Here is a 27,337-nt window from a genome sequence, read left to right on the forward strand (position 1 = left end):
ATGAGTGTTACGTTTGGGGGAACTGAAAGTAAGAACGATTTTGGTATGGATGGAGATAGATGGGGTAATTGAATATATCTTTACATCATCTCCAAATGGGGAATTAAGATGGAGAATTATGTAGGACAATTAAATTTAAAAAGATGGAAAGCAATATGAAAAGTTAGGATGTGTAGGAAAGAACTGCAGATGCTGGTTTACACTGCAGATAGACACAAAAATGCTGGAGTAACTCAGCGGGACAGGCAGCATGTCTGGAGAGAAGGAATGGGTGACGTTTCGGGTTGAGACCCTTCTTCAGTTGATGGTTGCATGGTTTTGAACTTTGAGAGAGTGTGTTCAATTCAAGTGTTATGTTGGCCTCGGCATAGCGTATCACTCGTTTTAAGAAGCCATCTAATTATTTATTAGTATTTCAAAATAGGAATACATAACTGTTAATGGCCCATCAATCTGGAACTGTTCATCTGCATTTCAAGCGTCTTCCTGTTTATGGAGTGTAACCAAGACAAGCTAGTTTTGTAGGTACACAAAAATGCTGGAGAAACTCAGCGGGTGCAGCAGCATCTATGAGCAAAGGAAATAGGCAACGTTTCCCCGAAACATTGCCTATTTCCTTCGCTCCATAGATGCTGCTGCACCCGCTGAGTTTCTCCAGCATTTTTGTGTGCCTTCGATTTTCCAGCATCTGCAGTACCTTCTTAAACAAGCTAGTTTTGTAAATTGTTCTTCACATGTCCATACAAGTCCACGTTATAATCAAACAGGCACCAGCCATCTTCACTAAATGGATGCATCAGATGTACATTTCAACAAAAGATTGTGACAGTTTATAGATCTAAGCATTGAAATTAAGGCTGCTTCCCTCAGAGGGCTCGTACACCCATGTTCCCATACATGTACGATGACCTTCTCATCCCTTGAATTAGCTAAGTGAATCACTTATGTAACGCTCCAATCAAAGGATTGTTACTCCAGATGCAGATTTGCCCGCAACTTGTACAATTGAAACAGTTCTTACCTCCAATCCCTTGTAAAAATGGTCCAGAAGCCACTGCCAACTAATTGCTGCACCTACATACAAACTTTGTTTTGTGCACAGAAGCACATAGATCTCTGTACTGCACACATTTGCAGTTTTTATTTAGATAATAGTGCCTTTTGATTTCTCCTATTGCAGTGCATGACCTCACACCTTCCTACGTTAAATTTGTCTTGCCAAATTTTCACCCACTCACAACCTAGTTGTAGTAACCGAATGTCCTCACTGCAGCATGTCCAGCCACCTATTTTTATGTAATCTGCAAACATGGACAGCTTACTCTCACCCTTTTCCGTGTTCATAAGATTATAAGACATAGGAGCAGAATTAGGCCGTATAGCCCATTGGGTCTGCTCTGCCATTCAATCATGGCTGATCTATTTTCCCCCTCAACTGCATTCTCCTGCTTTCTCCCCATAACCTTTGACCCCCTTACTAATCATATCAATCTCTGCTTTGAAAATGACCAATGACTTAGCCTCCTCAGCCAAAGATAGACACAAAAAGATGGAGTAACTCAGCGAGTCAGACAGCTTCTCTGGAGAAACGGAAAAGGTGATGTTTTGGATCAAGACCCTTCTCCGAAACTCAATGGCTTCCTCGGCCGTCTGTGGCAATGAATTCCACAGATTTGTCACCCGAGGGGGACACAGCTACAAGGGGACAGTTATCCGTCTGGACCCTTGAATACTCCACTAGCTACACCCTTCTAGCCTGAAAAAGACCCACATATTATAAATCTGCCTTTTATATGATGACCATTCTTCAATCCTCGTACATACACTCCCCTCATACTGTTAGCTCAGATCCTGTGAACCAGCCTATTATGCACATTCTGGAAATCCAAATACGTTACTGCTGTAGATTTCTGCCCCTCAATTATTTGGCAAGAGGGATAGAGTGAATTTACTTTTTGCCACACATTTTTGAAGCAGGACCCATAATGTAGAAACAGTCCCTTTAACCTACCCCAGGCAATAAATATCCTTGTGAATCTATCCCCCACACCATCTCCAGAGCAATTGTGTCATTTCCATACTAAAGTGGTTAAAACTACATATAATTATCCAAATATGGCTTCATCAATGTTAAGCTATATCATAGCCTACCTGCTATACCCTGCCACATAAAGGCTAGCTCCTCATATGCCTTCTTTACCATTCTATCTACCTGTGCAGAGTCCCTGTGTTCCTCAATCAATACTCCCTAGTTTAATGGCGCAATTGCAATCATGTGTTGTCCTTCCACTGACTGGAGAGCGTGCAACAAAAGCTTTTCACTGTACCTCAGTACACGTGTTAATGTATCATTGAGCTCACAAATTTACCATTGCTTTGCCCAAGGTGCCAGATAACCATCATCATTAGGGTGTCCGCTTCACTATCTGCACCAACGGCAACTTTTGCATAATCTACAAATTTACCCATTATTCCTCCTAATGTAATATTTATTACAAATAGTAAGAATGGCAGTACCAATCACTGGGGCACTCCATTAGTAGCAGGCCTCCAATCTCAAAAGCAACTCTCTACCATCAACCACAGTCTCCTTTTACTGTAGCTGTGGTCCCAAGGATTCTAACTTTTGTACCAGCCTTCCGTGTGAATCATTACCTAATTCCATGTACACTATGTCAATTGTATTATACGATTTTTAATTACATTTTTTTTAAGCAATTAAATTAGTCAAACTTGACCTACAACAACAAAGCTATGCTGACAACTGATTAATCCCTACCTTTCTAAGTATAGATTGACCATATCATTTAGTTTTCCAATCATTTCCTTACCACCAATGTGACCTATCCCTGGAACTCTTTTTTTTGAATAAAGGAACTACATTTGCTGCCCTCCAGTCTTCGGGCACCTCACAAATGAATGCCCAATGAAATTAAAAAATGCCTCTGCTATCTCCACCCTTACTTCCCATCATTAGCCCCTTGGGATTTACTGCCTTCTCCAGGGCAGCTCCCAGGCTCTGGAACTCCCTCCCCCAACTGATCGCAATTCTGTGTCCCTCACCATCTTCCAGTCCAGCCTCAAGACCCATCTCTTCACCTCTGCCTATCCTTAGCCCCACGTCCCCCTCCCTTTTCATATGTGCATTAATTGCCTCATATTGTGTTTTGTATTGAATTCTGTCTTTAATTTGTGTACTAGTCATGTCTCTACTATTTATTTCATTCCCCTTACATGTTTTTCCTCTACCTGCTAAATTTTTGTAAGGTGTCCTTGAGACTCTTGAAAGGCGCCCATAAATAAAATTTATTATTATTATTATTTATGTTCATCCAAGCTATCTTATGTTCCTTTTTTTGGATATTGTGTTCTAGAATATCACTCTTTTTATATAGTGATGGAGCAGAATTAGGCCATTCGGCCAGTCAAGTCTACTCTGCCATTCAATCATGGCTGATCCATCTCTCCCTCCAACCCTATTCTCCTGCCTTCTTCCCATAGCCCCCGACACCCGTAGGAATCAAGAATCTCAGTCTTTGCCATAAAAATATCCATTGACTTGGCCTCCACAGCCTTCCGTGGCAAAGAATTCCACAGATTACCCACCATCTGACTAAAAAAATGTCTCCTCATCTCCTTCCTAAAGGAACGTCCTTTAATTCTGAGGCGACGACCTCTGGTCCTAGACTCTCCCACTAGTGGAAACATCCACTCAATCCAGGCCTTTCACTATATCTCCCTCCAAAATTTCCAGCTATAATATTTCCTTTGTTAATATATGATGTGAAATAATCACTTATGGCCTTTATTCTCTTTCTGTAGTTCCATGAAAATTGCACCTATAATCCCTCAGGATCCCTACACTTTCCTTACTGTTAATATACAGAAGATTATATTCCTTTGTTACGAAGCAAATATGCAAGTTTTTGGGAAACTGAAATTAGTCATGACCCTATAAAGGAAGGAGAGAATGGAATCTAGACTCCTGTAAGGGCCATGAACTCGTCAAGAGTGTTTTATTGTCATATGTCCCAGATAGAACAATGAAATTCTTACTTGCAGCAGCACAACAGAATCCTTCGTGAAAAGGATTAAGGAAAATCCAAGGCATTGTGTATACGTATACATTATATACATGTTAAAAACAAGAGTCGCTAAGGAGAAGGTAGAACCTATCAAGGACAAGAGGGTATCCATGCCTGGAGGGATGAGTATTCACCAAAATGTAGAACACGGGGGTAGTGAGATCAGCAAGAGGGATGGTGATATTCTAGGCCATGATATCAAGAAAGAGGTTCTGCTTTTCATTTTTGCCCTAAGCTGCTCATTATCCCTCAGCAAAATCTCCTTCCTATGTCATTATAGCCTAGTTGGATGAGGTTAACTGGATCCTCCTACTCTCACTCCAAGATATTCTCCCACCTGAAATATAAATCTTCAATCCCGATACAGATACTGAGGTAACATAGACCTCAGAACTGTCTTTGCTGCTGACAAGTGTGTGTTCCTCTAAGTATGCTTACCCTAATTCTACTACATTTCTCTCTTCTTCTCCCACTTGAATGTTCCCTGTGCCAGAGTTTGCGCCCCTTCCTGCAGTCCCCAACCGTGCCCAATTAGGGATCCAAAACCTCACGTATGTGTGAGAGGGCCAAAGTGGATGCTCCTCCAAAATTATATCTGGATCCCTCTACCTGCCTTTTACTTATGCAGTTACAGAATCCTGTCCATTACAGCTGTTCCGTTTTGAGGCAACTAATCTAAATGTCTGAAGAAGAGTCCTGACCCAAAATGTCACCCTCCGTGTTCTCCAGAGATGCTGCCTGACCTGGTCACAAAACGCTGGAGTAACTCAACTGCTCAGGTGGCATCTCTGGAGAAAAGGAATAGGTGACGTTTCAGGTCGAGACCCTTCATCTGTCAGTCTGACGAAGGGCCTCGATCTGAAACACCACCTATTCCTTTTCTCCAGAAATGCCGCCTGACCTGCTGAGTTACTCCAGAATTTTGTGTGTCTTCGGTGGAAAGCAGCATCTGCAGTTCCTTCTTACACATGCTGCCTGACCTGCTGAATTGTCCTTTTGTGTATAGGCTGCACCAGTTCCTGCATCTTAACACTATGTTACCTTATCTGCTCAGCAATCTCTGGGTTGGTTTTAATATATTAAATATGTGCACCTTAGCTATACCTTTTTAAAATCCTGCTATTTAAACCTCTTGGCCTTTCAGAGCAGACAGGGATAACATGCCCACCAATCAACTACCTATTCCCTATCACAAACATATTTGATCTCTCTATTCTTACTCAAATCTAATCATTTCTAACTTTTCCATGCATGTTCACTGATTTGAAACATTATCTCAGTTCTACCTTCCACAGATGCTGCCTGATCTGATGTTTAATTCCAGCATTTTCGGTTTGCCATATTTCCAGCTTCTGCAGTCTTTTCCTTAGGTATTTTTTCATGTACAAATTGTAGTTATTTAATGCAAGCTAAAAGTGGCGTGAAATTGTAAAGTCGTGCTTTGTTAGAAGCCACATTTTTAAAATCACCATATTTTCCCTTCTCTTTCAATTATTCCTTTTTCCAAAATATTAGGCGGTTTAAAAATAGTTAAATGAAATTTCATTATATCCTCAGGGTTCTGATAATGCAAATGTAATTTTTAAATGCTGTAACTGTAAATAAATATGCAGTCATTCGGAGATTAAGCAGTCTGGATTTGGTTTGGGAACAGCTCTGCCCAAGACTGCAATGAATTGCAGAGTTGTGGATGTAGCCCAGATCATCACAGGCCAAACCTTCACCATTGAATTCATCTATACTCCTTGCTGCCTTGGGAGAGCAGCCAACACAAGGGCCATTCCCATCCTGGCCATTCATTCTTCTCCCCACTTTCATTGGGCAGAAGATACAGAAGTTTGAAAGTGCATCCACAGACTCAGGAACAGCCTCCTCCCCTGTTATAAGATTTTTGAACAGTCCTTCCATCAGCTAAGGTATAGCTCTGGCCTACATCATTGTGGACATGGGACATTTTCTGTGTAACTGATATGCTCCAATGTTGAGAATTATGTTCTATGCTCTGAATGGTAATTTCAGTAATCCCACAAGGAGATCTCTATGAAATAAAACTATTTTCAGACTTGAATGGGTTGGAACTGTGAGCTGATGTTTCTTCTGATTGATGTGTCTGGAAGCAGTGGCCAAAGTTTCAAAATATCTAAACTTATTTTTACAGGCTGGGTCTGAGTTGCAGTTTATATTCAAAGCAGAACTTAAATTGTGGTATTTAAGGGGAATGAAAGGTTCTGAGATTAGTGCAGCTGAGGTAAGAGATTAGGTATGAGGAATCAAATGGCCCACTCCTGGTTCTATTTCATATGTTCAAACACAACTTTGCCAGATAAATTATCTTTGGAAGATGTTGACCAAAAGGACCAATTTCTTCTGCAATTAGATTGTTTGTAGTAATCTTCACACTTCACCAGAAAGAAAGATGCCCCACTCTCCAATCGCCCAGATCTACACAGTGTCAATGTGAGATTATGTCTTCAAATCTATAGAGGAACTTGGTGCAACACCTTTCTGTTTTAGAGTGGTTTTCAATGAACCAAGTCTAGAGCAGGTGCACTCACTTACTGTTATCCCCATAATAAATTATCTCAGATCACCACATATTATTTGAAGTACAATCTCGCCAATGCACAGCCAAAGTTTACAATAATTTATTTCATCTTCACGTCATGTTTGCACCTTTAAAAGCCACATTACATTATAGATTAGAATACATTTTTCATTTGAATAATGTTTTAATTTCTTCCAAATTATATAAAATGACTAAAATACAGGGGCATGTTTAGTTTCATATGTTCTGATTACCTTTCATTGAGCACAGGGAAGAACCATCCAACTCATTGAATTAATGGTTGTTTGGTCCAACATTGTAAATGCTCATCCCACCTCTTTACACCACTAGAAGTACCTCTGTTTCAACATTTATACATCATCCCTCTTAATAAAGCCATAGTGTCTTCTATGGAAAAGTCTCTTCTATTACAGACATTCCTGTCTCCATTCTGGAAACTTTGTAAATGTACTCAATGTCTGATTCTTCAGTTGAAGGAAGTTAACTTTTCATCTTTGCTCTGGCAAGAGCCTTCATTATTTGAAGGTAGACAAAAATGCTGGAGAAACTCAGCGAGTGAGGCAGCATCTATGGAGCGAAGGAATAGGTGACGTTTCAGGTTGAGACCCATCTTCAGACTGATGTGGGGGTGGGGTCAGAGAGAAGAAAGGAAGAGGCGGAGACAGTGGGCTGTGGGAGAGCTGGGAAGGGGAGAGGGGAGAGGAAGGAGGGAGAAAGCAAGGACTACCTGAAATTGGAGAAGTCAAGTTTCATGCCGCTGGGGTGTAAACTGCCCAAGCAAAATATGAGGTGCTGCTCCTCCAATTTGCAGTGGGACACACTCTGGCCATGGAGGAGGCCCAGGACAGAAAGATCGGATTTGGAATGGGAGGGGGAGTTGAAGTGCTGAGCCACCGGGAGATCAGGTTGGTTAATGCGAACTAAGCGGAGGTGTTGGGCAAAGCGATCATCAAGCCTGTATTTGGTCTCACCAATGTAGAGCAGTTGCTACCTAGAACAGCGGATGCAATAGATGAGGTTGGAGGAGGTGCTGGTGAACCTCTGCCTCACCTGGAAAGACTGCTTGGGTCCTTGGATGGAGTCGAGGGGGGAGGTAAAGCAACACGTTTAGCATTTCTTGCAGTTGCAAGGGAAAGTAGGTGGGAAGGGACAAATTGACCAGGGAGTTACGGAGGGAACGGTCTCTGCGGAAAGCAGAAAGGGGAGGAATTGGGAAGATGTGGCCAGTGGTGGGATCCCGTTGGAGGTGGCGAAAATGTTGGAGGATTATCTGTTGTATGTGACGGCTGGTAGGGTGGAAGGTGAGGTCAAGGGGGACTCTGCCCTTGTTATGAGTGGGGGGTTGTGGAGTGAGAGCGGAGCTACGGGATATAGAAGAGACCCTGGTGAGAGCCTCATCTATAGTAGAAGAGGGGAACCCTTGCTCCCTAAAGAATGAGGACATCTCTGATACCCTGGTTTGGAACACCTCATCCTGGGTGCAGATGCGGCGTAGACAGAGGAATTGGGAGTAGGAGATGGAATCCTTACAGGAAGCAGGGCGGGAAGAAGTGTAGTCCAGATTCATTATTTTAACCCATCTTTTCATTTCTTTAACTTCCTTGCTCTTGTGGAAACAGTCCCAGTACCATCTTTCATCTCATAGTGGGACAGCTGAAAGAGCTGTTGCCTCACAGCGCCAGAGACCCAAGTTCAATCCTGACCTCAGAGCTGTCCATGTGGAGTTTGCATGTCGTCCTTGTGACTGCGTGGGTTTCCTCCAGGTACTCCAGTTTCCTCCAACATCCCAAAGATGTGCAGGTTTATTAGTCGCAGTAAAATTGCCCTTAATGTGTGTTGAGGAGTGAATGCATTAGAATTAATGAGAATGGGTGATCGATGGTCAGCATAGACTCAGTGGGCTGAAGGGCCTGTTTCCACGCTATATCTATAAACTAACCTAAACTCCACTCAAGACTACAGCTTTAATATCAAAAACTGCTTAAAAAGCTCCAAAAATGAACATGACCGTGGAGAAATTTATCATGAAAATAATAACATTGGAAATGTAATTTCTTACCTCTTTGTTGAGGGGAAAAAAATAATCACAACTCAACTATCATATTTCATTTTATTGTGGATTTTAATTTAATTGTTCCCTTTACATCAAATACTCCAGTGGCAGGGGATATTGCACACAATATCTGAAAAGCACTACATAATACTTTCACTGAAAACTAAGTTCTACATTAGATATGACTGGATAGAATTTTGCAGGATTATAAGACATAAATACCATACACAGCTGCAGTTTGACACATAAAACATTATTCAGATAATGGGAGGATTGAGTTGCTGCTCAGCCAGCTGTAAGACTGGTGCTTTCCATCTCTGGAAGATAAAACTGCATGCAAGTGTTTAAGCAGATTCTTTATGTTCGCAGTCCATTTATTTTATATTTTTTTAGTCATCAGCAGAATTTCTGTGAATTAAGGATGAGAGTAATTTTGGACAGTCACAATGTTGGTTGCAATCACTTTACCCAGGGTTAGGCATTAACAGTTTTTGGTCACGATTATGTTGTAATGTCACAAACATCCCATAAACAGCATTGCTTTGTATCATCATGTCAGTGAACGTGCCAAACATTTACAATGAGTTTTGTTTTTAAAAAACACTCAAAATCCCAAACACCCATTCATTCTAAAATCTAAAAGTGAGCAAATTCCCTCACACCAGCCTATGCCAATTTTATTAATGCACTCATATTTTTATCTGTTATATTAAAACAAACTTCACAACACACACCCTTTTCATCTACAGAGTATCATAACGGGCATATATTTGTGGTAAGGTGGGAATGAATTGCATTGCTACCTTTAAATCAGCAAGTGGAATATGAACAATTGTGTCACTAGAACCCAGTGCGTTAGTTTAGAATACGGTATATAAATCTGGAAGAAAATTAACCATGGCAAGATATCAGTGGATTGTCTATTTCAAAAAAAGGTTGGTTGTTGGAATGTAACATGTTCAAACCCACTTAGTAATTGCGATTCATATGCCTTGTTCTCAGATCCCCAAGGCTCCCAGAAAAACCATCAGAAGTAAGCAATCATTTTCACCTTACGGATATTGTGAGTTTGGAGGCATTTAAAAATAGCACACAGAAAAAGAAAATGTATATTACATTGCCGAATTCAGCTCAACATGTTCCATAAAATCTACCATGGAGATACCAGTGCTTGCCACAGCAGCGGTTACTAATTAAATTCCTTTTCACTGGTGATATTTACTATTACGAAGATGCAATCTCACAATTACACAATTGATTTTTCCAACTCAGTAAAATTACCCTTCTTTGTCTTTAGGAAATGTAAACATGAAACAGGAAACTAAGCCGCGTGCAGTAATCAAATGTAACTTGTTTATTTTTTTAAATGAAGACCTCCCTTTGACCATTCATTCCTCACCACTCTATATAAGCTGCCCTACACTAGTTACAGCGACTGATACTTCTTCCAAGAACAGGTCTTGATCTTTTTAAATGATCCTGGAAAACATATCACATAATATTGGGTGATAATAAATGAGAAAATGCATTTATTATGGGGAGCTGCACCTCTCATCTAAAAAATGTGTACCGTTAGGAAAAGCTACACAGCTGCTTCTGCATAATATGCAATTCGATCTGGGCAAATTACAAGCCTCTTCAACCAGAACTATTCAAAGAAACTTGAAGTAAGTCTGTCTCCACAAAACATTTTCTACAGGGACACCAATAAACATCATGCCACATGCACATTCTCACAGTACTTACTCTATCATAGCACAACTAACTGCTCGTGGTTTAATTATGGATTTATAGAAGTACAGGGAAAGGTAATTTATCCGAAACAGTTGTTACAAATTCATTCACATTAATGTTTCTCCGACAATGTTTTTAATTGCAACCACTGATTCTGGACTAGGACCATACAGCACAGAAGGTCAGTAAGCCCATTGTGGCTGTACAGCTTTGAAAAAGCCATTCTTTTAGAAAAGGAGCTTAAAAAAATAAATTGCTTTTTTGATGTTGCAATTACTAATTTTGTAGTCAGAAAGCTATAGGTTATAGTGGAATTAAATCTTGAAAAATATTCTTGTTCCAACTCGTTTGAATGCTACTAAGTTACTAGCATCAAGAAACCAGAGGATTCAAAATCAGTGCTGACATTCTTCAGATCAATTGCAGTGGTGCTAATGATGTTCTCCAATGTTACAGGCCATTTTGACCATATCCTTGAAGTTTTAGAATTTAGTTTTAAAATCCTGGAATAATTGAGAGGAATAGATCGGGTAGATGCACAGAGTAGTGGAATCAAGAACCAGAGGACATAGCTTTAAGGTGAGGGGCGAAAGATTTACTAGGAACCTGAGGGATAACGTTTTCACACAAAGGGTGGTGGGTGTATGGAACAATCTGCCGGAGGAGGTAGTTGAAGCAGGAACTATCTTAACGTTTAAGAAACATCTAGACAGGTACATGGATAGGACAGGTTTGGAGGGATATGGACTAAACGTAGGCAGGTGGGACTAGTGTAGCTGGGACATGTTGGCCGCTGTGGGCAAGTTGGGCTGAAGGACCTGTTTCTACGCTGTAAGACTCTATAATTGTTACTCAGTGTGTAGTGAGCATAAGGGAAGAAAGCAGATGAAAAAGGCTTTGAGACATAATTGATGTTTAACTTTCCCTCCTTACTATCTCTTATTTCACCATCACTGTTCCTCAGCCATCACATCTCCCTCCCTACCTACTATCTGCTCCAAACCTACACTCAATTGTTCATGACCTAGCTGACAGATGATGTGCAAGAGTGGCTTGATGCTTCATTCATCGATTTAAAAGAAAATCGTGTTCAGCGCAAATATCAGGGGCTTCTCTTTGTCCTTACAGCATAATTACCTGGAAGCTAAGTTCTGTTACCCTGTAGTGCAGTGAACGTGAGCAGTATGACTGAGCAACATCACCCAGTTTCCAACATCAGCAGCTTTTAGCAGTGCAAACAAACCAATTCTCAAATACATGGTCACTGACAATTTAAATTTCTATTAGAATTAGGGTGAGTCTGTCCTTTAAAAGTACAGTCTTGAATTTAGTTACCAATAATCTATAATGTTACAAAACAAATGCCTATAAATGCATTTAAAATTACTGTTAGCAATAATTATAAGCTAAATTGAAAAGGGTGTTTTTAAAATAGCAAAGACAAATAAGTTAAAACTATGTGTTCAATAATGCTTATCAAATAAACGATCTGGAGCAACATCTGCAAATAAAATACTACAACTACTAAACTGTATAATACATATGCAATATTGCAAAAGTTCATCTGTCTAAAGTTCTAGAGCAATGAAGTTTGATTTGAAAGAAGCCCGTCCATATTAGGAAAGCTGTGTACAAAAACAGTGCAAACATAAACATGCTTTCATTTTTTGTTAAAACTAATTCGCATCACACTTTTGTTCACAAAAGTATTTAAAAATAAAATAATCAGCTTTCTTTTTAAAAAAAACATACAATACAAAAATGAGGTCATATCCATGGGAAAGCAGCTGTACATCTGGCAGAGTTACAATCCGTGGGGTCAAATGGCATCTAATTCCCGACTAAGGCTCAATTACTAGATCCAACAGTGGATATTATTTTGCGACCACAATAGAGAACAACGATCAATCGGATATAATGAATTACCCAAAAAGTCAATAACTTTTCACTAACCTCGTGCACTGATCAATTGTTACATGTCATGGAAACGATTCCATTATGTAAATGCAGTGAGGGTCCACGTGTGTGAGTGGCAACCCCTATTGGAAGTTTGGCTGACGGTGCCCTGCATCACTGTGTGAGTGCCTTTCAACACTTGTCGAAGGACATAGTGTTTGAATCCAATCCAAAGATCTCAACAAAGCATCAATAAATATGAACGGCGCGTGATACCAGTTTCAATTCAATGCAATTACTGATCCTGCAGATTCGGCTGGAGATACAAGTACGCAATTTTTCACAGCAGACTACTGCTATTTTTGGTATTAAAAAAAACTACAATCCTATCACCAAGATTTACATGGTATTCTACAGCCCAGTTAAAAAGGGTCTTTAACTGGAAGACTGCAAGCCTTGAAAAAGTAAGAATACAAAAATTAATCAAAACAAATCAGAAAATAATGGGTTTCAGAGTATCGTTAACGCTGCACATTCACACCTTGTAACATGGAGTGTTACACTACACTACCATGCATCAGAGTAAAACAGAACCACTGTATTTCATTTGTATGTTTAGTCACTTCAGATTTTCATAAAATCAATTTCCCCAAAAATTCAATAAACAAAATATATTTCCTAAAATATACACCAAATACATTCTTCAAACAAAAATATAGCATTCAAAAATATACACGAGGTCACTTGCTGGGCTTTCCAGGAAAGATTCAGGAGAAGGAATTAAAATCATGATCTACAAAGAGGAAATTTGCATTCATCTCAGTTCCCTAAATGGCTGATGTGGACTCCAATCATACAACTAGAAATAAAAGCTGATAAACGACAACAATTGTTGGAAATAATGTTGATTTGAAATATTGGCCATTTGTTGAGCACTACTTTTGTCTTTAGCTAATCAGTCCTTATCATTATAGTAACACGAAACAAACAGATGCACACACATTTTAATTTATGTTAAAGCTACAACTGATCCAATATTTTCAACCACTATATCATTGACCCAAATATTCCGATTCTGTTCACTAGTCTAGTGCACGACACAAGTAAATGGAACTTATGTTCCAGATAAATTCATCTTTTATAATTTATAAATGCTTCGCAGGTACAACACGTTGGAGAAGATATATAAACTATTGTTCCACTGTTGGATCTTTATCAAATGTGAATTAAAACATAATTAATTCAGATTTGAGCTGTACATTATTAACAGAATTACACCAGTGACTGCACAATACCAGACTGATACAAACTTGGATGTAGTACTGTTAAAGGAAAGCTATACAGGTTATAAATACGGCCCTAAAAAGATAATGCTCAGAACTATAGTTTCGCCAGTTACAAAAAAAAACACACCCTTTTTCAGTCAACATAATGCACCCAACAAGTGAACCTTTACTTTGCTATTTTTGGATGAAAAGTAGAAACTAAGTAATTTAAACAGAATGAAGGCTACTTACCAATAATATGTCACATAAGCAAAACAAAAACAAAATAAAACTTTCTGCTCACTTGTGATTTTTTTTCTCCATACCCAATTCCATCTGTACCTGTGCTTCTTATCAACAACTACCTCTGAAATCAAAAAAGTGTACGTCACGTTTGAACACCTTCTATGACTGGTCATCAGGGAAATCGTGTTGTTGTTTACAAGTACGGACACATTCACACACACACACACACACACACACAAATAACAGTACTTCTCAAAACTACCGTCCTACGCTGGCCTTCACTGCCTGTTGTTTGCCTTATTCACTTCCCATTTAAAAAAAAGTGCAACCTAGATCACATTACATTCAAGTCACTGTCTAAGGCAAAATGACTAGTATGTGTACTCCCAACTCCTTTGGTCTCTGCTTACGTATATTAGCTGTCAATGATTTAAAGCATGCAGTTTTATCAAGGCTTAATGGCAATATGCCATGTTCATATGCAGAATTAAATTTGTCAAGAAGCTGGTACACAGGAAACATGCCTTAGTTAAATATTTCTGCATTTGTGTGGGAGGGGATCGCCTGGTTACGTGAATAGGGTTCAAAATACTCGTGAGTCCAGGATGGGTGAAAGATAGTGTTTCCATGTGGAGTTCAGAGTATTATATGGTCTGGCCTCAACAATATGATCATCAAAAAGCTACATTTCACACTTCAAAACTACTGCTGTTAGAGATGGCGATTATTTTTTACCATGGTAAAGATTGCCCATTTGCAATGTTGTCTAGACAAAGAAAATAAGTTGGAATCAATATTACCCACACCACAAATCGATGGATTCAGGGTATGACAGATCCAAGTATTTTAAACCCTGTATTTTTTTTTTTAACAATAAGAAAATTTTGCTTCAGCATAGGAACGAAATAGTCTGGAAAGTGTTACACCCTAGTGACCTGTATAACAAATCTATCGTACAGTATTCAGCAGACATTGAGTTACATCTGCTTTCCTCTTTTGTTTTAAATTTCCACTTGAGTGCTTCCCCTTAAACAACTGGCTGAATGTTCCGCTTCTGTGGGACTCCCCATTACAGTTCGATCTTGCATGCAGGGAACGATTCATCTTGCATGACCACAGTGCTGCTGCTGGCCAGCACCATGATGTTGAGGTCCTGCTGCTTCTCGTGGGTTTGCTGGTACCATTCCCGCATTACTTCAGAGTCGTGGGTTGGAATTAGGGTAACCTGTAATCCAGAACAAAAAACACAACGGTGAACCTACTCATTCCGCCTCTATTCAATGGAGTTCAGATGTAGGACGGAGATGAGAAAAACATTTTTCACACAGAGAGTGGTGAATGTGTGGAATTCTCTGCCACAGAATGTAGTTGAGGCTAGTTCATTGGCTATATTTAAGAGGGAGTTAGACGTGGCCCTTGTGGCTAAAGGGATCAGGGGGTATGGAGAGAAGGCAGGTACAGGATACTGAGTTGGATGATCAGCCATGATCATATTGAATGGCGGTGCAGGCTCGAAGGGCCGAATGGCCTACTCCTGCACCTATTTTCTGTGTTTCTAGATCAGTAAGGTCATGTGACAGGTGTAGAATTCGGTCATTCGGCCCATCAAGTCTACTCCGCCATTCAATCATGGCTGATCTTTCTCTCCCTCCGAATCCCATTCTCCTGTCTTCTCCCTATAACCCCGGACACCTACACTAATCAAGAATCTATCTATCTCTGCCTTAAAAATATCCATTGACTTGGCCTCCACAGCATTCTGTGGCAAAGAATTCCACAAATTCACCACCCTCTGACTAAAGAAATTCCTCCTCATCTCCTTCCTAAAAAAAAGTCCTTTAATTCTGCGGCTATGATCTCTAGTCCGGGACTCTCCCAGTAGTGGAAACATCCTCTCCACATCCACTCTATCCAAGCCTTTCACTATTTGGTACATTTCAATTAGGTTTTCCCAGCAAGTATAGGCCCAGTGCTGTCAAAGGTTAAAAGGACCTAAAGTGCTGGAGTAACTCCACAGGTCTGGAAAGACTTATTGACTTGTGTGCATACAGCTTTTCTGACTAGTGCAGACATTGACCTTCAAAGTATACCAGGCTAGTGCAAGTTAGGCTCCCCCTTTATCATATATCTGTACACTGTGGACGGCTGAATTGTAATCGTGTATTGTCTTTCTGCTGACTGGTTACCATGCAACCAAAGCTTTTCACTGTACCTCGGCAAACGTGACAGTAAACCAAACTAAATTAAACTCAGAGTCTATATCAGGTCTCAGGTCTATATTCCGACCTGTTAATCGGGATGGCAAGCTCCAGTATAGTATGAAGAAGGGTCTCTACCCAAAATGTCACGCGTTCCTTCTTTCCAGAGATGCTGCCTGTCCCATTGAATTACTCCAACATTTAGTGTCTATCTCCAGTACTTCCAATCATTTTCCAGGCCATTTCCTCTGTTCAGTCTTCCAGCTTGTACATTATTGAACTCCACACCTGGTACAGATCATCCTACAAATATGGCATGCCAAGAAACATGGATAAATGCACATGTCAGGTGGGCGGGCAGTCCTCTTATTGATCCACAGGCTCTCCTGCATTTGTTTGGTTTCCAGTTCTGTGGAGATGTCTAATACACAAGGTGGAAGATTGAGCAGAGGAAATTGCCTGGGATAGATTGGAAGTGCTTTGGGACATTTTGCTTTGCAACAGGCTCTGTTGAACCATACTGTTGTAAATCCAGTGGGAAATATCACAATAACCTGTGCAAGGAAACAAGACAATAAAAATATATTATAGGTCCACCATTGATTTTCCAGCACCCTTGGTTTCAGTGCCTTTCAGGAATATCCATTTATCAGAGGAGTCCAACTCTACCGAAGTGTCCGCTTACGCAGCCGAGGGCCGAGATGCCAGCCTGTAAAGTCAGCCTCGGATGTAGAAACATAGAAATTAGGTGCAGGAGTAGGCAATTCGACCCTTCGAGCCTGCACCGCCATTCAATATGATCATGGCTGATCATCCAACTCAGTATCCTGTACCTGCCTTCTCTCCATATCCCCTGATCCCCTTAGCCACAAGGGCCACATCTAACTCCCTCTTAAATATAGCCAATGAACTGGCCTTAACTACCTGTGGCAGAGAATTCCACAGATTCACCACTCTCTGTGTGAAAAATGTTTTTCTCATCTCAGTCCTAAAAGACTTCCCCCTTATCCTTAAACTGTGACCCCTTGTTCTGGACTTCCCCAACATCGGGAACAATCATCCTGCATCTAGCCTGTCCAACCCCTTAAGAATTTTGTAAGTTTCTATAAGATTCCCCCTCAATCTTCTAAATTCTAGCGAGTACAAGCCGAGTCTATCCAGTCTTTCTTCATATGGAAGTCCTGACATCCCAGGAATCAGTCTGGTGAACCTTCTCTGTACTCCCTCTATGACAAGAATGTCTTTCCTCAGATTAGGAGACCAAAACTGTATGCAATACTCCAGGTGTGGTCTCACCAAGACCCTGTCCAACTGTAGTAGAACCTCCCTGCTCCTATACTCAAATCCTTTTGCTATGAATGTCGGCTAAGGGAAAGGATCTGCTGGCTCTGGCCGGGCCAGAAAACCAAAGCTCCGGCCACAGGCGCCAAATTTAATCTGCCGATCAGCCGTGGGGGTCCCGATGAGGTTGAGATTGGCCGCCTCGCCCGCCCGAGGCACCACATTTTCAGGGGGACTTCCAGGGGGGATTTCAAGCGCGCTCATAATTTTCTACAGATTAAAAGAGGTGCTGGACCACTAGTTGCCGGAAAATTGGTGGCGAACCAGTACAATTTTGCTGTATTTTGAAAATGGCCAAAAATTCTGAAAGAAGGATTTGGTGACCTTACCTGCATGTTACTGCCCCACTGAGACTTGCCCTCCAGGAGGGCATCCAGAACAGCCCTGCTGGGTTCTTCGGCTGCCTGGTCGTTTCCACTCACTACATAGTAGGAAGATCTCACTCGCTTGAAGAACTCGGCGTCCACAGTCTTGGCACTGCAGTGATTTGGAATGTACACCAGGTCAAGGTACACTGGAGGTCCAGAAGGCACTGACGGCACGCTCGCTGTCTTATTGCTGCTGGAACCTTCGAGAGAAAGAAGTCATTGCAAAAATTAGTTCCCCTTGAGAAAATCTGCCCCTTTGCCCTTTCACATCCACCTTTCACACCCACCAGAGACCATATTGTGGACTGACTCAGTGTAGCAACCAGCTAGACAACAATTCAATGACTGAACAAAGATAACAAAATTAAATGCTATTCCCCAATGTCTTTTTTCTGCTCCTTAAGGCACAGCTCATGTAGATAGACATACAATGATAGACATAAAGCATCAGGCTGCATCTATGGATGGAAAACCCATCCTTTTTCTCCAGAGATGATGAGTGACCCGCTGAGTTACTCCAGCACTTTGTGTCTATTCCCAGTATAAACCAGCATCTGCAGTTCCTTCCCAGATATTTTGACTGCTCATGTAGATGCTGGCTGCTCCACAATCCCTTGCTTTCTTGTGCCCAACTGTTCTTATCAGCCATCTGCATTTAATCTACACATTTGGCACAAGAGTTCATCTTTGATGACAACACTGAGAGGGATATATACAACTCTGAGGGGCATAGATAAAGTAGTTCTCAAGGAACCTTTTTCCTTGGCAGTGGTGTCAAATTAGGAAGGCACGGGTTTAAGGTCAGTGGTAGGAGATCTAGAGGGGTTTGCGGGAAAGACATTTTTTTCATTTGAAGTTTGGCTGAAATCTAGAACTCACTGGGGGTGGAGAAGGCAGAGACCCTCAAACTTTTTGCTTAGATGAACATTTTTGCAACACATGACACAAAAAGCGAGGGGCCATATATAGGAGAAAAGGATTACTATAGACACCCTGCACATACAGTGGATAAATGTCAGGTTATCCACTTTGGTGGCAAAAACAGGAAAGTAGACTGTTATCTGGAATGGTGGCCGATTAGGAAAAGGGGAGATGCAACGAGACCTGGGTGTCATGGTACACCAGTCATTGAAAGTAGGCATGCAGGTGCAGCAGGCAGTGATTCAGATTCAGATTCAGATTCAGATTCAATTTAATTGTCAGTGTACAGTACAGAGACAACGAAATGCATCAGTGAAGAAAGCAAATGGTATGTTAGCAAAAGGATTTGAGTATAAGAGCAGGGAGGTTCTACTGCAGTTGGACAGGGTCTTGGTGAGACCACACCTGGAGTATTGCATACAGTTTTGGTCTCCTAATCTGAGGAAAGACATTCTTGTCTTAGAGGGAGTACAGAGAAGGTTCACCAGACTGGATTCCTGGGATGTCAGGACTTTCATATGAAGAAGGACAGGATAGACTCGGCTTGTACTCGCTAGAATTTAGAAGATTGAGGGGGAATCTTATAGAAACTTACAAAAGTCTTCAGTGGTTGGACAGGCTAGATGCAGGAAGATTGTTCCCGATGTTGGGGCAGTCTAGAACAAGGGGGGGTCACAGTTTAAGGATAAGGGGGAAGTCTTTTTGGACCGAGATGAGAAAAACATTTTTCACACAGAGAGTGGTGAATCTGTGGAATTCTCTGCCACAGGTAGTTAAGGCCAGTTCATTGGCTATATTTAAGAGGGAGTTAGATGTGGCCCTTGTGGCTAAGGGGATCAGGGGGTATGGAGAGAAGGCAGGTACAGGATACTGAGTTGGATGATCAGCCATGATCATATTGAATGGCGGTGCAGGCTCGAAGGGCCGAATGGCCTACTCCTGCACCTAATTTCTATGTTTCTATGTGCTTTGTGTTTATTTCAAAACCAACTTTTGCCTCGCATGTTGAAGTGGATTAGAAATGCCGAGATATCAATTACAGCGTGAAAAAGGGATTCTACAGCTTGGAAAATCAAATTCCCGGGTGAGTGCCCTTGAAGAAAATGGCAATAACCTGGAATTTGCAGCCTCAAAGAATAATGAAAGCAAATGTAATCATGACATTCATTTTTTTTTAATGGATAGGTACATGAATTAAATAAAAATTCAGGGAATAATCCAATGAATGGGGTAACTGGATGCAAAAAAAAAAACCCAAAAAACATCTTGGCTTGAAAGAATAACTGGCCTCCTGTGTGCATGATGATGCAATGATTGAGTTCTTAAGGCAGTTTTTTTACAGAGCATTCATTCTGCTTTAAAAATACTTACACAAAGGATGGTTTTGTTCATAGCCAGTGCAGCAGCATTTGCTGATAATAGGAGCTAGAATAGTCTTGACCTGGTTCAACCCTCTTTATCAGGAAAAATGGTCCAAACGTTGGGGGAGTCCAGAACCAGGGGTAACAGTTTAACAATAAGGGGTAGGGCATTTAGGACTGAGATGAGGAAAATCCTTTTCACCCAGAGAGTTGTGAATCAGTGGAATTCTTGGCCACAGAAGGCAGTGGAGGCCATTCACTGGATGTTTTCAAGAGAGAGTTACATAGAGCTCTTAGGGCTAACAGAATCAAGGGATATTAGGAAAAAGCAGGAACGGGGCACTGATTTTGGATGATAAACCATGATCATATTGAATGGCGGTGCTGGCTCAAAGGGCTGAATGGCCTACTCCTGCATCTATTATTTATGTTCTATACTGAGTATAGGCAGTCCATGATATAGATAGCAAGAAGAATAGAACAAAGGCAATTTAAAATCTTCAGCTTATTTCTCCACTTTATGAGTTGGTGGCAGATTGTTAACCCATCTCCATAACCCTATCTTTGCTGCTTATCCCTGGAAGTATTTGGTTATCAAAAATGTAACTGTCTTGGATTTATAACTAATGATTGATCCTGCATCAATGTTCCTTTCTGGAAGACAATTCTAAAATGATATGGTCCTTAGTGTGAACATTGCTTCTTTTCCCCATTTTCTCCTGGAAGGGGTCTCAATTGTTACATTGTACCTTCAGTTCTAGATCCCTCCAATCAACAGAAATGTTTTTTCTCTACTTTAATACCTTGAAAACCTCAATCGTATCAGCCTTTTAGCTTCTAACGCCTGCACCTATTGTCTATTGTCTAACTTGCAGTGATTGCAGCTTTACTTCTTGTGATATTTTGTTTTACATTTTAGAATGCTGAGGAAGATTATTAGCAATTTTCAAAAGGAAATTAGATAAGTATTTGAAGTATTTTTAACTTTTTGCCAGGCAAAAGGTACGGAAATTTCAAAAAGCTAGGCTGGCACAAAACTGATGGAGTGGCCTTCTCTGCTTGATGGTCCCATCATCCTACAATAAATCAAGCCTGCAGATTAATCAGTATGTTCACTGACCAGAGATTTGGGTTCCAAGGCTCTAAATTTGCGTAGCAAAATTCGAATCACTTATGTTGTATATTGCTTAAGGGCCTGGGTGTGCAAAGGCAACATGTCGTGAAGAGTTGGCAAATTAGTTACTATAACTTAAAAATGTTCACTTAGAAGCATTTTGTCATTTACATGCTCAGCATCATTGGGAATTATTAAAAGTAAATCCACCATTTTTTCTCCGTGTTCAATTAAAAGTTCAATCCTGTAGATTCTATTGTAGAAACAAGGAAAATGTAGAAACAGGGCCCATTGCTTGTTTTATTTTCTTATCCTCTTATTACATGTTCACTTTTAAACAATGAGCAATTAAAATTGGATAATTGGCTCAGGACATTTTATTGCAGTCATCGTAGAACATTTAATAAAAAATTTAAGAATAAAGAGCAAGTCATTTAGAACGGAAATGAGGAAAAACTTTTTCACACAGAGGGTTGTGAATCTGTGCAATTCTCTGCCTCAGGAGAAGGCAGTGGAGGCCAATTCTCTGGATGCTTTCAAGAGAAAGTTAGACAGAGCTCTTAAAGTGATAGCGGAGTCAGGTGATATGGGGAGAAGGCAGGAACGTGGTACTGATTGGGGATGATCAGCCATGATCGCAGTGAATGGCGGTGCTGGCTCAAAGGGCCGAATGGCCTACTCCTGCACCTATTGTCTATTGTAATTTGCATTTTATTTGCGTGATCTACTCTCCTTATTAGAAGATTATTAACAATTTCCTCAATAAGGTTTTGCTTTTAAAATGTTAATTATCTCTCGCTTAATTTTAATATCTGTCCAATATGATCAGCCATGATCACATTGAATGGCGGTGCTGGCACAAAGGGCCGAATGGCCTACTCCTGCACCTATTGTCTATTGTCTAATATGCCTTTTGTACAAAGGTTGCTTAAACTGTGAATCTCCTCTAATTCTTCCTAGAAGTGAACTTTTAGCGCCAAGATCCGCACTGTCATTGCACCTCTGACATGGTCTCTTCAGTTAAATGGGCTTCACAAATTTCCCACAAGAATTTCTTCTCAAATGCCCTGAGACTGAATTAACAGACTTTTCCCTACGGACATGGCTTATATAGTCTGTTCCTTAAAAATGATGCAGGGTCTATTACAAATGTATGATTAAAGATGTTTTGTCATTCACACAAAATTTCGCTGCAATATGGGCCAAACGCAGGCAGGTGGGACTAGTGTAGATGGGGCATGTTGGTCGGCGTGGGAAAGTGGGCCAAAGTGCCCATTTCCACGCTGTATGATTCTATGACTATTGTGTTAACTAGCATCCTGTACTTTAGCGCATTCTTGTTTTTTTTTATTTGTCTTTAAAGTCGAATAAAAGTGGAATATTTTCTATTGTACCTCAGTGATTGGCAGAAACTGCTGAGAAATTGAATAAAGTTCTTGTGAGTTTCTGCCAGGATTATAACCAGATTAGCATATAACAATTACAGCACGGCCCTTCAAGTCTGTGCCGAACACTTATTCTCCCCTAGTCCCATCTACCTGTACTCAGACCATAACCAAGGTACAAGGGGGAAGGCGCTTACCTGGGTTTTTAGTGGTGTGTGCAGACTTTGAGTTGGTGGTGTTAGTCGCATTCTTTGCTTCCTTGTCATCACCTCGAGCAGCTTTCACCTCTGGGTTGGTGCTCGCTTTGGAGCCCTTCTCCACCGAATCCTTCTTCGGAGAAGCTGATTTTGCAGTTTTATCGGCTGTTTCCTTAGCCGACGCGAGCACGTTTGTTCGGGAAGGAGCACTGGGATGCTTTGGTTTGCTGTCAGATTTCCTGGAAGGAGAGGAAGACTTTGTCTTCATGACCTGCTTTTTAGTCTTTGTTCTTTCCTTCACCTCCTTCTTCAAAGGTTTATCAGCCTTGGCATTGTTCTGCTCGATGGGCAGTGCCTCGGGATCGACCATGCACACGCCAGGGTGCGGGGGAGGCGGGCTGGGGTCCTTTAAGAGAGCAGGCGGGGGGTCCATCTGCCGGTGAACCAGGGTTCTGTCCGTCGGAAGGGTCTCGGACTCGTCCTCGGAGTCTAAGGCAGCATCCGCGGTGATGGAAGGGCACTCTTCCGTCCCGGGGGGGAAATCCGAATCAGTCTGTGAAGGAGCTGACTCACTGATGGACGTGCCTGGAGTGTCATCACATTGACGTGCCTGCTGCTTCCCACCAGGCGGAGGCTGAGCATCTCCACCTTGGGTCAAGGGCCTTTCGACAAGGGCGTCGTTAAGGGCATCTTCTTGTTCAAAAAATTCTAAGGGGCTTGGGTTGATGAAAGAAGGGGAGAGATCAGCCATATTGAGCTTGAATGAAGAAGGAGTTTTAAAGCATTTATCAGCGCCATGTTGAACCTCTGTTCTGGGTGTGAAAGGTCCATCTTCAACCTCGTAAACCTCTTTGACTTTATCTTGTTTGCTGACGAATGTCTCCATCTCTTCAACGTCCATTTGCATTTCTGGATGTTTGCTTCCTGTGAAGGAAGACTCTTGGTATGAATGTGTCGCAAACACAGCAGCCACCTGCTCTGAAGAAGAAAATATCGATGACCCCGTTGGAGATTTCTCCTGCCCGAGGCGTGCGACGGGAGAAACGGAACTGTGAAGGTGAGATACGTCCTTCGCAAGTGAGAGAGGCTGAGAAACATCAAACATCTGTAAATCCTCCTTTTCATGCAGCAGGGAAGTTGTCCGTGGTGAACAGGGGGCTGGGAGCCTCTCTGACAGTAATGTCTCCCCGTCAATCATGACTCTTGCAGAGGAGATGGCGGATGAGAGGGAGGTACAAACACCAAACTCCTCCTGGAGTGGAGAACTTGTCTGAGGAGTGCGAGCAGACGAAGTTGTTGGAGACGCCTCTGTCGGAGGTGTCGAACCAAATTGGAGATGGTCCTTATCTTGACAGTAGAATGGTTTTTCATGCGTGGGCAGAACGTGATGCATGAATCCCGTTTCGTGAATGTCAGATGGACTATAATCCACCTCAGTTGGTCCATTCTCGGATATGTGGTGGTAGCCGGCATTAAAGGAGGGTTGCTCAGGAGACTGCTTGCTGAAGTCCAAAGCTAAAGACTGTTCGGGAGATTCCTGACTGAACTCCACGGACATTGTGGAGTGTTCGGGAGAGCGGACTTCCTGCACGGGCGTTCTGGATTTTGCAGTTTTTGGAGAGACCTCTGGGGGGGAAATAGACATGGGCCTCGGGCAGTCCTCTCTGGAAGGAGACACCTCTGCTTCTTGGAATGCGGTGGGCGTTTGCACAACAGATACGGAGAGGGATTCATCTACTTCAGTTGAGAGCGGAGAGCCAACTTCTGCATGCAGTGAGGGGGAAACGTCGTCAGCTGTGGGCTCCGGGAAAGAGCTTGTGGCCAGGGATGCTGTTGAAGCTGAAGCAACCCCTTCGATGTGAGAGTAAGTGTCTTCTGCCACCACCTCATCGACAGGGGTAGCTGACTTGTCTGACGTGGTTCCCTCAGAGATGGACATTTTGCTGTCTTCTTTAACGGACCCAATCTGGCTGATGTCCACTAATGTCGGGGAGAGCTCACCTCCGGTTTTATGCGCTTCGAACGGGCCCAGCGACACAAACGCACCGGCGGCGCTTCCTTCCAGTTTCCGCTTCTGGCTGAAACTGTCTTTGGGAGTCAACAACTCGAAGTCGGCTGCCTGTTCTTTGTCGTGGGCGGCAGGGCTGGACTGGAGTTCATTGAATGGATAGAGTCGGGGCGAGGACAGAAGCTTGAGTTTGTCACTCGTGAGTTCCATTGCACCTTCCAGGAACTGCACTGGGAACTCCTCTCCGTCATTGGGAGAGCTGTCGACGGGAGAACTGGAGCCCAACATTGGAGGACTACGCAGTGGAGACAGAACTTTCTCAACAGGCGATTCCGAATCAGGTACCGGCTCGTCCATCGGACTATACCTCGGACTGGTCTCATCCACCTTCGTGTCATCTGTCTCGATGATGATGGGCGTCGGGAACTTTGTCGTTACCTCAGCTGGAACTTTGTTTTTCTCGTCTATTGGTGACTGATGAAATGGGGTGTGACCAGCACTGGGCGTTCCAGACTGCATGGGTGATGCCATCTCCAACGTTTTCTCTTCAGGACTTGCACAATGATCACCTGGCACTTCAGGTTCCAAAGGTGGAAGATCAGCGGATGCCTTGATTTCTGATGGAGTCAAATCAAAGTTGATATTACGATCACTTAATGGTGTCCGAGATTGTGGTGATGATTCAGCTGGACTCCTTGCAGGGCTTAATTTGGCCTCAAAGTTCTTTATTTGATTCTCTATCTTCTCAAGCTCTAATTCGTCCTGTTTCTCATACTCCTCACGTTTCGGAATACAAATGCTGGCTGGTGGTGGTTTGAAGTACTTGTCTTCTTCCAAGGAAGATGAAGGAGATATTGTTGAGGCAGAAGCTGGGTAATCCTCGCCCTGTGTCACATCGGTTTTTGTAATTTCTAATGAGAACCCGTTGTAAGTGTCGGGGACGGGAGAAAGCTTGGTTCCTTCACGACTCTGTGAAATGACAGTTGTCTCAAACTTTGTTACGCTAACGTACTCCTGAGTTGGAGACTCGGTTTCTTCATTGTTGGGCTCGTCACTCATTATGTCCCTGGGTGTGGACATTCCATCCATTGGGGTGGGCTCGCTAGAAATCTCAATCGTAGACTGAGTAAAGCCAGACGTAGCTGTAAATTCTTCAGGGGGGTCATCGTGGACTTCCTCATCAGAGGCTGTAGTTTCACTCTCAAAATCAGTAGGTATTGTCTCATTACGAATAGACATTGTTTGATCAATGATCGAAGAATGAAGTGCAGAGAATTTATCCAGAAGTGCATTGGGAGATGGGATTTTATTCACCTCAGTGCTTTTAACCTCACATCTCTCTTTCTCTTCATACAGTTCTTTGCTGTAATCTGCTTTGTTGTCATCATCCTCTGCCTCTTCTTCAGTCTCAGCCTTTTCAAGAAGCATATCCTCCCGTTCCCTATGATCATCTCCCACTTCCGAATCTTCAGTCTCTTCTTTCTCTGCCATCTCGTCAACATCAACTGGTTCCTCGTTTTCGATCAATTCTTCTGCTTCGAGGTCCTCAGCCTCAGCTTTCTCTCCGCTAGCCACGTGCTCCAGCACAGTTTTGTTGGGAAGCATCTTGTCCACTGATCCTGCTAGCTCATCAACATCTTCGGTCTCTGCCTTCTCTTCATAGTCTCCAGGTTCGGAGGACTCTTCAAAAGCTGCACCCTCATCCTCAAATCGTTCTAAGGTCTCCTTATTTTCAGCCTCAATGTACTCTTGAGGAGATTGTTCAAATTCACCTTCGGCATCAGTAGTTGTTATTCCTTCATCGGGAGATTCATCGATATCTAAAGCATCTCTGTGAATCGTGAGGCCTATCTTTTCCGCTTGCACTTCATCCTGCATGGAGGTCTCTACTGCCACAGGAGATACCTGGGTGTCTTTTTTCTCTTCTTTGTTAAGTTCCTCAAAGTCCTTTGTTAAGTCTTCTGGTGAGGACATTAGTGATCGTTCGATCTCAAGTTCTGTAACTGCAGCAGCTGCTGCTACTACTGCGGTTGCTACAGCTGCCGCTGCTACAGCAACTCCTGCCGCAGCTGCAGTTTCAACCTTGGCTTCTTTCTTGCTTAGTTTTGCTTTTCCTTTGAGTTTACTTGCGGCAGCATCTTCCTTCTTGCCTGTCTCGTTTTTCTTTTCCACCTTGGGCTTAATTGGCAATTTCTTGGCCTCTGTTGCGGGCACAGTTTTTTTAACTTCCTTAATGGGCTTTTTCACGTCTCTCTTGACATCTTTGTCATTCTTTTTGATTTCTTTCTTTTCTTCCTTCTTTGCCTCTTTCACTGGTGTCTCTTTCTTCTTCACTTCTTTTTTAATATCTTTCTTTACTTCCTTTTTTACTTCTTCCTTTTTAGGCTTCTCCTCTTTTTTCACCTTTTCCTTTTTGACGACAGATTTCTCCTCTTTTGCCTCCGGCTTGGCAATCTCTTTTTTCGCTTCCTTTTCCTCTTTTTTCTTCTCCTCGGGTTTCCTTACTTTAACCTCCTTCTTCACGATTTTTTCCTTCAACGGTTTTGGTTTGTTCTCTCAGACTTTGGTTTCTCTTCTTTCTGCGTTTTCTCTTCGAGTT

At 42.0% G+C, this 27,337-nt stretch overlaps 1 protein-coding gene across 1 annotated transcript in view; it reads right to left on the reverse strand.

Annotated features, from left to right (window-relative positions):
• Window positions 1–8,754: 8,754 nt before the first annotated feature.
• The window catches only part of map1b (microtubule-associated protein 1B), a 103,837-nt gene continuing 85,254 nt past the window's right edge, over window positions 8,755–27,337 (reverse strand). Inside the window, 3 exon segments of the mRNA XM_055632176.1 lie at window positions 8,755–15,070; window positions 17,714–17,952; window positions 22,731–27,336. Of these exon segments, the coding sequence (XP_055488151.1) occupies window positions 14,915–15,070; window positions 17,714–17,952; window positions 22,731–27,336 (5,001 nt within the window). The 3' untranslated portion in view covers window positions 8,755–14,914.

Source organism: Leucoraja erinacea, chromosome 3 (assembly GCF_028641065.1).
Source record: "Leucoraja erinacea ecotype New England chromosome 3, Leri_hhj_1, whole genome shotgun sequence".
NCBI lineage: Eukaryota > Metazoa > Chordata > Chondrichthyes > Rajiformes > Rajidae > Leucoraja > Leucoraja erinaceus.